Below are 15,151 nucleotides of genomic sequence, written 5' to 3'. Positions count from 1 at the left end.
TAAAAAAAAAAAAAAAAAAACCAACCCCCACCCCACCACGCCACTTGGAGGTGAAGCGCGTGGAGCCCCGTCTTCTGACCCCAGCTCGCCAGCCCGGTGCGCGGCCCTCACCGTCTCTGAATGAGGTAGTCTTCCAGGATGTCCAGGCAGCGCACCATCTGGGAGAAGATGAGCACCCTGTGGCCGCCGGCCTTCAGCTTCGGCAGCAGCTTGTCAATCAGCACGAGCTTCCCAGCAGCCTGGATCATCGCCTGGAGCTGGAAATCTGGAGAGTCGGCATTGTGTGTTTCCTTAAACTCTTCCAAAATCTTCTCTTCAGCACCTGCGGAGATTGGAGAGCATAACGGGAACACTGGAATATTCTCTTGCGGTACGGAATACTGTTTTTAGGAGTAAGAACAGTGAACCTGCTTTCGAAACCCACTGCAAACTGTAAGGGCCGGGAGGCCGCACTCGTGTTTATGAACACACATCCGTCCACTGGCTCCAAGGAGGGTCTACACAGAACCGTGGAAGTACAGAAGGGATCAAAGTTTTAAGCGCAGCACATTTAGGCGTTTGTGGGGGGAAAAAAAAACCCCCACATTTTCCAACAAACAAACGTTTGCTGTCTGTAGAAACTGAATTTCAACAACAGACTGTCACGCCAGAAGTGGCAGAAACAAGCCAAGGGCCAGATACCTACAGAAAACCTGGAACCTAAAATGCTAAAGAAAGGAAGAACTGTTTACTAGCTGAATATAAACACAAATAACAGAATCTGTTCTGAAACGAAGAGACGAGGGAACAGGGTTCTAACAGTTACGGTGCAAGGGCAGACGTCTGTGTATCCAACCGCACATCAGTACAGCCAAAAGGGCTGCGACAACAGGAAGCCCATTTTCCAGGGTCATTTTAGGGATTTCTCAGGGTGCCCGAGCATATCTTTACTGCGGTCTCTGCAGCTCCCTCCACGGTCATTCTCAACTGGTGAGTTCCTAAGGTACAAAAATTCTACCCTGAATTATCCAAAGCTTTAAAAAAACAAAACCTGACCTCTGTTTCATGAAAGACTTCTATACCTAACCCTCTTTTTCTCATCGCCCCACAAGAGACCTCTGCTTTGCTCCAAGACCTGGGTGCACCAGAGAGAAGCCTAGAGAGAGAGGGACCTTCCCAGGGATGGAAGCCCTTCCACCTCCTCCCCTGACCCCAGACGTGCTGGCTCAGGGAGCAGCAGGCTGAGCTTCCTGCAGCCGCTTAGGTGGCTTAACTAGAATTAGGCAGCAGGGGCTCGGCCGCGCTGGCCGGGGGCGGGGTCGTCGATCAGGGCCGGCAGCTGTGCTCAGCCAGCCCCTCTCCCCTGGGCACAGAGGGGTGGTCACCTATCCTTTGGAAAATACAAACAAAACCATCTAATGGGATTTGTCCTCAGCCTTAAACCGTACCAGGAACTTTAAACTACTCTTCTTACCACTGGTTTTAAACGTGAACGAACTATGCACAGGATGGGGATACGGGACCCTCACAGGGTGTAAAGGTCACGTGAGCTGGGCCACCAGAGCCGTGAGGACAGAACGGTGGCACACAGCAGTGGGTGGGACAGAAGTGCCCTCCATTCCCGTTTTCAGGGCACTCGGGCAAGTTAAGTCATGACACGGTCACACACTGAAACACAGCTTGTTCATTATTAATCAACAAAGGATCTTACTGAGACCAGATTAAAGTCACTAATGCCTGGACCGGGCACTGAGGTCCACGCAAAGTGCATCGCTGCTTCTCAGGAAGGGCCTGGCAGAAAATGCCGGCTGGGTCCAAACTGCTGTCTCTCCCTCCCCCTTCCACATGATAAAACGCTAATGTTCAGGATGTTAATCTAAGTGAAACAAATGGCAAAGGTTTTACTAGGAAAAGGTAAAAACCAAAATGCTGTTGCAGAGAATCGGCAGGAATATTCTTGAATAAAGAATATTCTTGAATAAATACTCTTGCGTAAAGTTGAATAATGTTTTTCAAGGCAAGAAATTTAGAAATCTAGGTTCCGGATTCAGGACAAGAAGGCCCTCAGGAGACAGGAAAAACAGGTTTACATCCATATATTACATTAGGTCTTTTCAAAAAGTTTGTTCTTGTTGGATAATATACTACAAGCTCTGCAAGTCAGAAACAGATTTTACTCATAATATCTGGGCAGTTACTTTTTGCTCATATTAGGATTACAGTCCATAATCAAAATACAGCATTTTAGCTTAAGCTAACGGTCGGTGAATCAGCTTTTAAAAATGAAATAATCGTTTTGACAAAATAAACATGTTTGAGTTACTTTAGTAAAAAATTTGAAAATATAAGTTCAGTCTAATTAGTAGAGAAATTTAATCTTTTCATTTTAAATTTTTTTACATGACAAAAATAACTTGCCTGCTTTTTCAATACTACCAATGATTTCTCATGTCATCAAAAGTAGCCAGAATTAAAATACACTCTTTCTTATCTGACAGAAATTCCTCCTGAATTGATCAATTCCGCTCTTTGCCGTGAATTCAGGTTCTTAGAGTGGCAGCCAGTTGACACCAAGAACACTTCACTTAGAGCTATCAGCGAACACAGTTCCTATGTGCTTCCTGTAGCACCGTATTATGCCCAGAAGAGCTGAAGACAAGAGGGCAGGGAAGCAGCACCTACCTTCTAAGTCATTACAAGGCCAAATTTTCAAGTTCACCAGTTAAAGATCTACCTTGACGCTAGATTTGTAAATATCAAATCAGAAAATGAACTGGAAATAGGTTATGGTAAGCCCAAATACACCATTGGCACTGCCCTAAAGTCCTGCATTTACATTTAAAAGTGTCTGTGTGTGTGTGTGTGTATGTGTGTGTGTGTGTGTGTGTCAGAGATAACTTGAAGAAGTGTGGAAGTCTGTTCCCTTAAACAGATGGTCACTGTGAGGGCAGGAGCTGCAATGTCACCTGGCTATATTAGCCGCAAACAAACAAGAAATTCTTTTCTTTTTAAATTTTACTTATTTATGGGTCTTCATTGCTGCGTGCTGGCTTTCTCTAGCAGCAGCAAGCAGGGGCTACTCTCGTTGCGGTGCGCGGGCTTCTCATTGCGGTGGCTTCTCTTGTTGCGGAGCACGGGCTCTAGGTGCGTGGGCTTCAGTAGTTGTGGCTCGCGGGCTCAGTAGTTGTGGCGCATGGGCTTAGTTGCTCCGTGGCATGTGGGATCTTCCCGAACCAGGGCTCGAACCCGTGTCCCCTGCATTGGCAGGCGGATTCTTAACCACTGAGCCACCAGGGAAGCCCAAGAAACTATTTTCTTTTGCAGATTACCATTTTCTCTCTGAAATTCATTCCATCACGTGAGCTCAGTCTTGTCTTCTTTCTGCCCACGGCTCTCCACCGCCCTCGCCCCACCACCAACAGAGGATGCGTAAGTCGCCCTGAAACATCGGGGCCCCTACCAAGTCTTCAACATCATTTTCACTCTCACATACGGTAACATACAGTTACCTGCTCAACTTTTAGCAAGAAAAACAACTAGCAACACTTACCAAACGTTTGTTATGGTCGCCTAACACTGTTCGATGCTCTTAAAAGTCTCAGTACATATTAGAAACATTTCTCATTTATGTACAGTTTGTGTTCTACAATCACTTCTAATGTTTTTTCTGCTTTGCTGATGTTATTGCTCTCAACCTACACAAACAGTTGCTTCTCTTGTCCACGATCACAGAAATGTTGTGCTTTGTTGAAATGAACTTTCGTTTGACTGGGGATGCTTTGCTCTTTCACAACCAACCCAAATGTCAGTTTAATTTTCAAAACTGAAAGCCTCCTGTAACCGCTCGATAAATGAGCGTGGAGCTGGCATTGGGTCAGTACTTCTGTCCTTCCTTCTCCAGGTCGTGGATGAGAACAGACAGTCCTGGCCCTGGGTCAACCTCTGAAACACAACCTTTACATAGGTCATCTGGGCAGCTGTAACACCCGGTGCGTCCATGTGTGTATTTTTTTTTTACTATAATTTCCCAACGTGAAGGCATGTAAGGATGCCTGCTTAAGAGACACTTTGTAACTTGCTGTCAGGACAGAAAAGCTGACCTCGAGGTGTGACCACTCAGAACAACAGCCACGGATCCACACCTGGGAAGTCCTCAGAACCTCTGCCAACAGGGAATGACACAGGATGACCCTGGAGAGCTGTCAGCCAGGGAGGAGACCTCCGGGCGGTGGTTTGGGGTGGGCTGCCCCCTTCAGAGTGCTCAAGGCACGTGATTAGCGTGTAAACCGACAAGGTAAACTGATGGGACTAGGGTGGATTTCTACCAACCACTGGGGAGACATTCCTTTCCCACACGTCCTGCTACAGCATTTCAGCTTTTGTTAGTGCCTTTTCTTTCCCCTTGGAAGCTACCGTGCCTCGTTTTTATATTTTTTATTTTTACAGACATTAAATGAAAACGTGTGTGTGTGTCTCTCTCACGTGCGTGTGTCCATGCACCAGAGTTTTATTCATACCATCAACCACCTTCAGCCCCAACTCCATCTCCCCAGCTCAGGACCAGGCTGGTGACACTCGCCACAGTGGCCTCACAGGCTCTTAAACACATGGCAATTAGCAGGCTGGCAGCATTAAAGAGGCAATGATCACACGTGATACTCTCTTTAAAGACCAAGCTACAAGCGCAAAGTTTGAACAAGACATCCACTGATGTCACACCACAGCCACGACCTCGTGTGCTACGTGGAGACAGTCCCAGGTGGGGACTACTCTGTGGTTTAGTAACTGCAGCTTCTGGATGTGAGGTGGTCGGTACGTGTGTAGTTACGCAACGGGGAGAGATGAGGAACTCTTTAATTTAGCTGTGCTTGAACCTCATGGAGTGTGGTAATGACAAACCTGGCTTTGTTCCTTCTCGCCTGGAAAGGAACCTAACTGAATTGCTGGCCAATTATAATTGCACACAGCACCCTGATTTAGCCGGCCATCACTTTTCTTTAACCCATATTAACTCCGGCCTGGACTACAGCAGTCGCCTCCTAGCGGGGCTTTCTGCTCGTATGTCTTTCCCTACTCCCGTCCATTTTATACCATGTTGCCAGATCAATCATCCTGAATCACATCTCTCATCATTTCCAAGCTTCACCCGAATTCCACGAGCCAGCATCTGGGCTTCCCACAAGGTCCCACTGTGTCTAAGGTTCACTGTCCCACCGTTTCTTACGCGTCCTTTATACTTTGGGCAGGCAGGTTCCCCCCTTTGTTCTCTTGCCTCCTTCTCTTTGTTCATGTGATTACATCAGCCTAAATGCCCTTTCTTTTTCTAACCCTGACTGGCAAAATCCTTGTCTCAACGCCATCACTTTCTAGCAGCTTTCCTAATCTCAATCCCTCACAAACTGAAGGTTCTTGTATTCCCCAGAGTATCTTACACATCATAGGCACGAAAGCTTTATTCCTCTAATGATTTTTGGAAGGGTACGATACAGGTTTTTACTCATATCAGTTCATAACACTATCAGTTTAGTTAAGAAAACAGGAAAACCATCCGTCAGCACCAGGAACCAACTATTATCAACACTCGAGATAACCTCTCACTCTTAGAGAAAGGATGCTAGAGGCCTCAAGACTGCAAGAACTTTTCTCCCATCAAAGTCTTGAGACAGCTGACAGCTGCCTCTCACTCCAAAGCTGCTCTTTAACTTCTCTGACCTAAACACACACACATACAGAGCAGGGAAACCTCAATCAGGGGCTAATTTCTCTTTAACTGTTACCATGTTTGATGACTTCTAGCCACCAAGCAGCAACACTTCCCTTCAAGGGGTGAGATGCAGACACAGGAAAGGTGCGTGGAGGTCCTGCTTCAGGGATCGGCGGGGGCACCAGTTCTGTACCCTCGGCTACAGAGAAGGAGGCTTTGTGAAGAATAGGAAGGTGATGAAACCCACACTGGGATGATCACGCACCGTAAAATCATCAGTCTGGAGGGAGAAAAGGATTTCTGGGGTTTGGACAACTACTGAAACAAGGTGCCAGGCGGGCAGCTTACCGTTAATAAGGTAGGGATGATTGCAGCACTTCCGTAATTCCATCATAGTGTTTAAAAGGTTGGGTACGTTAGCTTGACCACCACCTTTGGAAAGAAACGTAAAATTCTTCTCAAGGATGGCTCGGTAATATTTCTTCTGAATGTTTGTTAGCTCGACTTCGATGATCGTTTCTTCCTTGGGGGCCAAGTTCTTTTCCACGTCCTCTTTGAGACGTCTCAACATCATTGGCTTTAGAATAGCCTGGAGTTTTTGCACCTAAAAAAGGACCTCAAGTAAATACCGGTATCATGACTTGCTTGCATGGTATAACATATACTAACATGAAAAACCACAATTCTCCTATTTATTTGCCATTCATTTTCATTTGTCGAAGCCCAGGAAGGGTATGGAAGCACTGATCTTACATTATAGATGTCATAACAGAAGTGCATAAAGGCTGCGTGGCCAATTTCCGACGGGCTACTTCGCTTGCCCAGGAGTCCTGAACAGCCAGGAGGCTTGAACGGTACAACACAGCAGAAAAGAACCCCACTTATTCTGTTAGTTTTCCCTTCTGTTTGTCTTAAGCCTTTGTGATGATGAGGAAGGAAGAGACAATGCCATGGGAGTGCCACACTTCAATTCTCTTCCTTTCTAGAGAGAGCTGGTAAAAAGCGTGAGGAAGCCAAGGGGCTGTCCGGGCCCCACACCAATGAGCATCAGGGACGTCCCCCTCTGTTCTTTTCTGTTGGCCGGCAATAGGATACTGCATACCCGACAGCTCTTACTTAAAGAAAAGCAAAACAAAACAAAAGACTCCACTTTGAACTAAGCTAAGAGGTTTTAGACAGTAAGTTAGGGAAGGGGGCACATGAAGACCAAGATTTCAAGCGTATCTCCATGTTTATCTCAAATACAGCCTAATAAGAACACCAACATAACTCTCACGATGTATGAAATAACCGACCACTTTTCATATGCAATACCATATTTATTTCTCACAGAAATCCCGCAAGGTAGTTAGGACCCACGTTTCTAAATGAACATATGTAGACTCAAGAAAAGTAAGCCATGTGACCAAGGAAGAAATAAGACTAGAACCTCAGAACTCCAGGAGGGAAACGGCTCGACAAATTTCAGCAGCTTCTGACACTACACCCAAAAGCATACATGGCAAAACCACCAAACTCAAAAGCACAGCGGCTGAAAAGTACATGAACAGTTATGGAACCTCTCTATGAGTCTCGACAGCCCTTCCGGAGGGCAAAGGGACAAACAAACCAATCAGAACACCACCTTAACGAAGACTCAGAATGTCCAAGGAAAGGGGGTGTAAAGCTCACCGGTCTACTGAGGTTGGCTGGGGGCGGGGAATGGATATAATTTACATTTTTAAATGGTTGAATCTTAACGCTCTGCCCTTTCGGGGGTTCATCTTCAATTACATGACTGAAATACAAAGGAGGCTTGGTCAGTACCTGTTCTTCGGTTTTCAGATCACCGAATTCTTGCATAAAGGTGGTTTCCGAAGGGAATCGACCTGGTTCCAAGAAGTGAAGCAAGCTGAAGAGCTCTTCCACGGTGTTCTGGAGCGGGGTCCCTGTCAGCAGCACTTTGTGTTCCTACAGGGGTGCGAGGAGAGCAACTGAGCAGATCATAACAAAGCGCATCTCTTAACACCAAAGCCTCTCTCGACACAGGCATTTTCCGACTTCCACTCAGGAACGCTGAAATTCAGCACCCACCCTGCATAAAATACAGGAGTTAGATCCGAAGGCGGAGATGCGAGAAATGTGGTCTCTGCTTCAGACAGACTCCCGGACCCCGTAAACGTGTCTTGCCATTTTGTTTTTTCCTGGGATTTTTAGGTCCCAGGGAACATTCTGGTGCTGTGGCTTCGCAGGTCCCCTACATCTTGAGGCTTCTCTCCCCACCAAAGTTTAAGCTTTTCCCTCAAATCCCTAGGCTCAGACAAAGCTCGCATGCTTCTCTCTGCTCTCCACACCGACAGGGCTCTCCCCTCCCCGTCTACTTCCTGCATGACTCACTTCAGAGACAAAAGAAGGTCTTCCACAGGCAACAGCACATGAAAAGCTATTTTTTTCTGCAAACATTTCAAACTAGCAAAGAGGTCAGCTTGGTCTTAAATACCACAATCACTTTTTTGTTTTTTTTTGTAAATAGATGCTACTTCTAACTTTGTCTCCTTGAACCAAGGTACGTATTTCCTTAAGGCAATTCTTCCTGTTTACGAGCTCTTTCTCCAGCTTTCCTTATGCGTTTGTACCCTTGTCCTCACACTTCCACGTATCCGACGTGGTGACCAGTCTTAACGACGGTGAATTTATTAATCTGAAGGGCCTTATTATTTTCTACTTTGGCCATCTGGTACACAGTCCAGTTACTAAAGCTATTTCAAAAAGTGGCTACACCTTCTAGGAGGTTCAAAAGCAAAATTCTGACTCAACTGGAAGTCCGATAAGGCTTGGTTGCCGAGCAGAGAGTATGTGCTCAGTAAACCCTGGATGCTGATACACCTAAGGGCATGCTCTTTTTCTCAGTGCCTACCGTGTCTTATCTGTCAATGGAGTACTTTGAAAGCGAGGTGAAGCAGTTCAATTTGCTTTTATTCTTCCTTTGCTCCCTTTTGAATAAGAGGTCTCTGATTCAGGAAGATACACAGACCATCATCATCTTCCAACTCATTAAATTCATAAAGAGTAAGAAGCTTGCAAATCAATTCAGGATTTTCTAACGTATAACCATACTGGTGAGTAACCTGGGCCACGGTCCCTGACATATTCAAGTCCAAAATTACTTCATCCAAGAATTGTTTAAAATATTGCCATAGATTCAGGAAAAGAGTTATTGCTGTGGGAGAGCTGTGTGGGTACTAAAGATTGTCTCCTGGTTTTTTTTATATCCTTTGTGACCAAGCGAAATGCTGAGCCGCTAACCAAATATCAGTACTTCAGAAAAAGCCTTGTAAGTTATTAATTTCAAAATTAACTTATTTGGGGGGGAAAAAAAAGAACTTCTTTTTTATGCTGCTTCCCCTCAAGGGCTGTTTAAAACCAGTTTCACTGAATGATTACACATATGACCCTTTGGTAAGGCTGCATGGGTAGCAAAAAAAAAAACCAGGTTTCCCTTTGAAAGTAACTATTATGTAACATACAATTAATATACAGGTGTCACAGAATGTCACGTGAGAGACGGGCTACCAAGCTTATCATCTCCAAGCTCAACCATGTCAGCAGCTGGGCTTTTGGCTTGAAAACGTTACCATTCTTTTTAGCTCTGATGGAGTGGCGTCCATTTGACTTCATTTCAGCAGTCTTTAATTTGTGTGAGGCCTCCTGACAATGAAAGATGAGGTAACAGAATCCACGAAGAACTACTGCCACCTCCAGAGAGTCCCCTCCTTGTCAAGAAGGGACAAGGAGATGGCCCTGCTTCCAGGGCTCCCGTGGAGGACAGTGGGGACCGTAAATGTCCCTCATCCCAGCATCTTCACAAGAATTTCCTTTGCGATGGGAGAGCTGAAAACATTCACTGGTCCTCCCTTTCTCAGAACGCACTTAAAGACAACCCGAATCACCTCCATCGTAACTGCGTCTAGGGCAGGTAACAGCAGTTCCCTGTGACCTGCTCCACAGCTGGATATAGTTATTATTTGCGCCGTGCCTTATTCTAGAAACGATGAACAAAAAGTGGCCAGTGTATAAGTTCTCATGATGGATATTTTAAGGAAGGACTTAAAGACCAGGCAATGAGCCGTTCAGAACTGGACAAATATAATTATATTCTAACTCTGAACAATAATAATGTGCTCCATCTAGAAAACAATTCTTGTGAAAGTAAAGATTCTTGATCATCAGAAAAAAGAATGATTTTGTTCATTTGTTAATCAGAGCTTCCCATGGTGAGACATGAATGAGTTACAGGTACGCCAAGTCCTTGGGGCAGCCGGCACGGCTGTGACAGTCAGGACCCCAGGGCCGGTCACCTGCAGTAGTGGCCAGCCCTTCTCAGCTTACCCCGGTATGATATACAAATATCATTTTCTATACGTGCCATTATGTGAAAGTGGTTTGGGAACACTGCAATGTGTAACAGAAAAATTGTCTGGGTAGCAAATTCTAATCCACCAATGAAGTGTTACTATAAACAACAGAAAATCCTTTGAAATCTCCCAGCGACAATAAGGTTGTTTGATGTTGACAGTTAAACGAACTGTGCTCACCAATGAAGGGCTGTTTTGCCGTTAAGAATCTACTACCTGGGAGCACAGACACTAATAACAGAAAACAACTGAAATAAACTGAGATGACTATCTAAGCCTTCAGGAAATGGTGCCGTAACCGTGTCTTATATGGACCACTGTGAAGATGGGTCCCTACTCAGAAGACGTAGTTAGATACTGCACGAGAATTAATGTTCACCTAAACATTAACAGGCTTGCTTCAATGTAAGACTAAAATATCACCTAGAGAGACCAAATACAGCCACAGAGCTTCTCTCTTCCACATGCTTACTCATGTCTTCAAGACTGTTCACCATTTACAAGTGTTCTAATTCGTTCTGTGGACTGAACACCAAATAATACAAAACTGCTCTGAGAAAGGTCTTAAGGATGGGAAATCCCATCCTAAATAGGATAATTCAGTCAGACCTTTTCCTTTAAACAAAACTAGATTTTTGTTTGTTGTTAATTAAAAGAATAGCTGGCTAATCCAATCCCCATAATTTAGGAATAAAAGAAGCTGCTTCAAAGAACCAGCTGCAACAGAAAGCTTTTAAGTGTTCTTTTCGGTGGTACCAGTCTTCAGTAAGAAATTTACAAGCCGTGAACATACAGCATATTCCTTCCCATCTCAGACTCTCGATTAACAGGAGGTCAAATTAATCTATAGAAGTCAACACTAAAGGGATTTAAAAAATCTTTCTGTATTTTTGAAAAGCTCATCAAAACATCCAAGACATGCTAAATAACAATAGCTTTGCTTCTTAAATGTACATTAAAAATAAAAACAAGTGATCAAAACCCACCTTGTAAACTATAGAGTGAAAAGAAACCTGAGGATGACTGAGTCATGTAGTAATTTCTGCTAGAAAATCATACAACAGTGTGGAAAGGAAAATCAGTCAAATTCCACCACTTCTACAGTATGTTTTCCTATGATACTCCTACTGAAAAAAAAATCTAGAAAATCAGGAAGCCCTGACTAGCCCTTAGGAAGCTGGAAGAGTATGGGATAGACATGTCTAAAATTCCAGATCAAACGCAAGGTCTTGCAATGCCCCAAACTTCTAAGTGTCTGCATGAACTGAACCAATTCCAGATATCCGTTCAACTTACTGAGAACTTGCACCTACAAGTCAAGTCCTCCTGGCCCCTGGACGCCAAAACCTACGAGACCTGGAATATAACTGGATGGTCGTCACGGAGCTAACATTTGGCCCAACAGCTTATGAAATGGCAGTATTTACATACAAAAGGGAAAAGCAAATACTGGAACCTCATTTCAGTGAAAAATACCATGACTATCCTCTGCTGTGATACAACCGTGCAAAGACACCAGCCAACAGCGTGAGAATCAGGAAGACAGCAGCGACTTCTAAGTCACTGGAAGCGCAGGAGCATACCTCACAGCGTTTGACTGGTTTTGCAAACACCCTGCAAAGGTACCATTCAGATTCAGAGCAACGGGAATACTGAGTCAGTGACAACTCTATCCGGGGTCAAGGGAATCGCCAACATGACCACTGACCAAGTCCATCAGCTTGAGTCCCTCCAACAGCTTGCAGTTCCGATTCTTCAGCCTGTGGGCTTCATCAATGACCACGCAGCGCCAGGGAATATTCCGCAGCTCAGGACAATCGGTCAGAATCATCTCAAACGTAGTGATGATGGCATGAAACTTATAGGACCCCTTTATCACTCGACCCTACAAGAACAACTCTGGATTATTACTTAGCATTAAAGGTTACGTTCATAACTTTAAGGATGAATAAACGGCAGTCAAATATACGTACTGATCCCCTTGGGGACATCTTTATTCTACATAACACTTATACTTTGTTTTCAAGGTGTTTTGGAGGTTTTAAGCTCTTATGGTACCACAGAGTTTTAAAACCTTACCTTTTTCAAGGAAGTCCGAAAATTGTTAGTAAAATTTCCAACCCAATTTCCTTACAGATCACACGCAGTAAAGAGTCACTAAGTGGGCCCATTCTAGTTACATCCTACAGACTCCAAAAGGTGAAAGGCCAAAGAGATTATGTACTAAGACAACTTTTTAAAACCGCTTTTACTTTTTAAAACTTTTTATTTATGTATCTAAACTTTTGTAAAACTTGCTTTTTACTTTTAACGTGCTAACACGAAAGGAACATTCAACTCAGGACAGGACTTATAACAATTTCCCAAATCTAAAGATCAACACCAAAATAGATTTTAGGTTTTTTCTCCTTTAAGTATTTAATTGTAGGGCAGATTTTACACTCAAGCTAAACAAACACAGACAACAAAACTCTGTCCTATTTCCAGCTCTAGGACTTCCATTTACCACCTATTGCTTAAAACTATTTTCGCATGTACTATTTATTCTTCTTTCTTTGTCATTTATAATGCTTCACTGTCAATATCATAGGATAATTGCAGACAGGTAACTAAAATTAGTTAAAAATCATAGCAGCTGCTACTAAGACCCAAAGTATAAACTCTCCCCTTTGGGTATACTTCATTCAATGTACCAGTTAATACCACATACCTAGTATTTTTCACTTCTAGCAACAATAAATAACACAATATTCTTTCCATTCACATTAAAAAACTCCATTTTCTGTCTCGCTTTCTTCTAGGGCTTGCAAAATAAACCAAATGAGCATATCAACGCATGAAATGATTTTTAGCAGTCATCCAAGGTAAAACGAAATTTCGTTCATTCTAATAATTAGAATGACCAAGGCTATAAAAATAAAGAGCTGCAAGCAAAAGATGTGGAATTATAAGACAAACACAAATTGGGTAAGAAATCTAAAGCAAAATTCTCTATCTGCAAAATCTAGACCTCCCGTGCCAAAGGTCTGAGACCATTTTAACAGCCAACGCCTTAAAACGTCTATAAGCCTAAGGACCGCCCGCCTGTGATGCTTTACCTGGGGATCTTTGAAGTACATTTCATACAACTGAATGGTCCGACGACTAGCTTGACTCCCATGATACACAACCACGTTCAACTCTGTCCAGGTCCGGAATTCCCTTTCCCAGTTGGGGATTGTGGACAATGGGGCAATTACTAAAAAAGGGCCATGGATTCCTTTCAAATATATCTCATAGAGAAATGTAATGGACTGGATAGTTTTTCCCAAACCCATTTCATCTGCTAAAATGCAGTTTCGCCTTTGGGAGGGAAATAAAACAAGGAAACTTTAGTAAGTATACACACAAGACAGTGCTTTCATACTCATAAATGCATGCCTTAGACGTTCCCTTACATGCAACAAAATAACAGTTTCAAACAAAATGCTCTAAGACATAAAAATTATTGCTACACACTTCTAGCAATCTCTATATTAATATGTGTTAAGTAAACAAATATTAAGCATACATACTTCCAGTGTTTGCTTTTTTTCAAAATAATTTCTATTAGCGAGTTAAAATGTTAAGCTATATTTGATCAATACTTTAGATAACGACAAAAGAGCTACTGTAGGCTTTTTTTTTTTTAAGTGAAAACCCCCACATTTTACGTACATGTTGTACCAATTGAAAAGTAGCCAGTTTACTCCCTCCAACTGGTATTCCCTGAGTTTGTTATTGTTTTTATACTCCCTGGAACTCTCCGATTTCTTCCAGTCATCAGCAGGAGGTCGCTCCTGTTTCAAATATAGTAAAAGTCCCATTAGTGGTTTCTCAGAGACCACATACATTAAAGCCACCGCCACTCGCCCTCCTTACCACGCGCTCTGTTTCCGGCTCCCGGGACAGCAGCTTCTCAAACTCTTCGATCTTGGCTTGGTCTATGTCCTGCCTCAGCTCCCACGTGCTGTCTTCATAAGGCAGTGAGCACCACTTCACCAGGTAGTGAGTCACAGGCTGGGCCGGGTTTAAACACAGCACAGTTGGGTTCATGCTCTACTGCACTTACCGACAGACACTACCCCAGACACAGTGAGATGGAGCTGGGAGAAGTTTTAGAACTATGACCACTGAACGAGGAGTCCTTAGTTACAGAGTCTCACGTCTAAACTGGAAGTAATATTACTGAATATTATCAGAACAAACTGACTTTTATCTAAGCCACCGGTAAGTCATGTTCAAAAGCCAAAAAAGTACACAGACATAGCTAGCAAATAACAAAGCCGAATCTGAGCCTTATTCTGATCTGTGCAAATCATCGGGCGTCTGATTCAGACTTACGCGGTAACCCATCTTGGTGTGTTCACATATTTGCCTAACTGGCTACTTTCTTAAGGAATGAGAAACAGACTTCAATTTATGAGGATTTCTGCCTTCTTCTTAAAGAGATACTATTTGCATGCTATCACTTTAAAATAATGTGCTTGAGCTCTAGAAAGACTGCAGAGCAAAACAGTTTGGATAACGCAGATCAATAGGACTTCCTTTGTCTTTCTTCTTGAAAATATTTTGGTTTGTTGATCTTCATCTCAGGACCAAGGTACACTGACCTGGTTGTGATGTTACAAACATTTGCTGTACTAGGTAAATATACGATGGGGAAAAAAAAATTTTTTTTAAAGTGCAACTTAGCAAAACTAGAAAGGTAAACATCATGTCACAGACACGATCTCGGAAACATCGTGGACCTCGTGATACAGAGTTTGGAGTAAAATGGGAGTTCACTGCAGACTCACTAGACAAGCAAGAGACAAACCTTTACAAAGTTTAATTTACAAGAAGAAGCTAGGAATGACATACCTCATGGCGGGCGGGCATAGACTTACTAAGACACAATGCTCAGAAGTCACTAGACTTGTCTTTACTCTTGTGCCCTACCGACTGTCCTTAACAGCCTCGTAGGGTTCTGCAAAGCAACCTGGGCATGCCTAGACTGGGATCTCATAAAGAGAAAGATTTTAGAGTATCTTCTGTGCCCCACATTAAATGAGGT

General features: G+C 43.5%; 1 protein-coding gene across 1 annotated transcript in view; it reads right to left on the bottom strand.

Annotated features, from left to right (window-relative positions):
• CHD7 (chromodomain helicase DNA binding protein 7) overlaps positions 1-15,151 on the bottom strand; it is a 121,200-nt gene that overhangs the window by 29,844 nt on the left and 76,205 nt on the right. Inside the window, 7 exon segments of the mRNA XM_024742640.1 lie at positions 112-322; positions 6,032-6,287; positions 7,490-7,633; positions 11,786-11,962; positions 13,176-13,419; positions 13,774-13,895; positions 13,978-14,115. Coding sequence (XP_024598408.1) covers positions 112-322; positions 6,032-6,287; positions 7,490-7,633; positions 11,786-11,962; positions 13,176-13,419; positions 13,774-13,895; positions 13,978-14,115 — 1,292 coding nt within the window.

Source organism: Neophocaena asiaeorientalis, unplaced genomic scaffold (assembly GCF_003031525.2).
Source record: "Neophocaena asiaeorientalis asiaeorientalis breed wild unplaced genomic scaffold, Neophocaena_asiaeorientalis_V1.1 scaffold226, whole genome shotgun sequence".
Lineage (NCBI taxonomy): Eukaryota > Metazoa > Chordata > Mammalia > Artiodactyla > Phocoenidae > Neophocaena > Neophocaena asiaeorientalis.
Note: the sequence above shows the minus strand (reverse complement) of the source record. Positions and strands in the feature narration are given on the sequence as shown.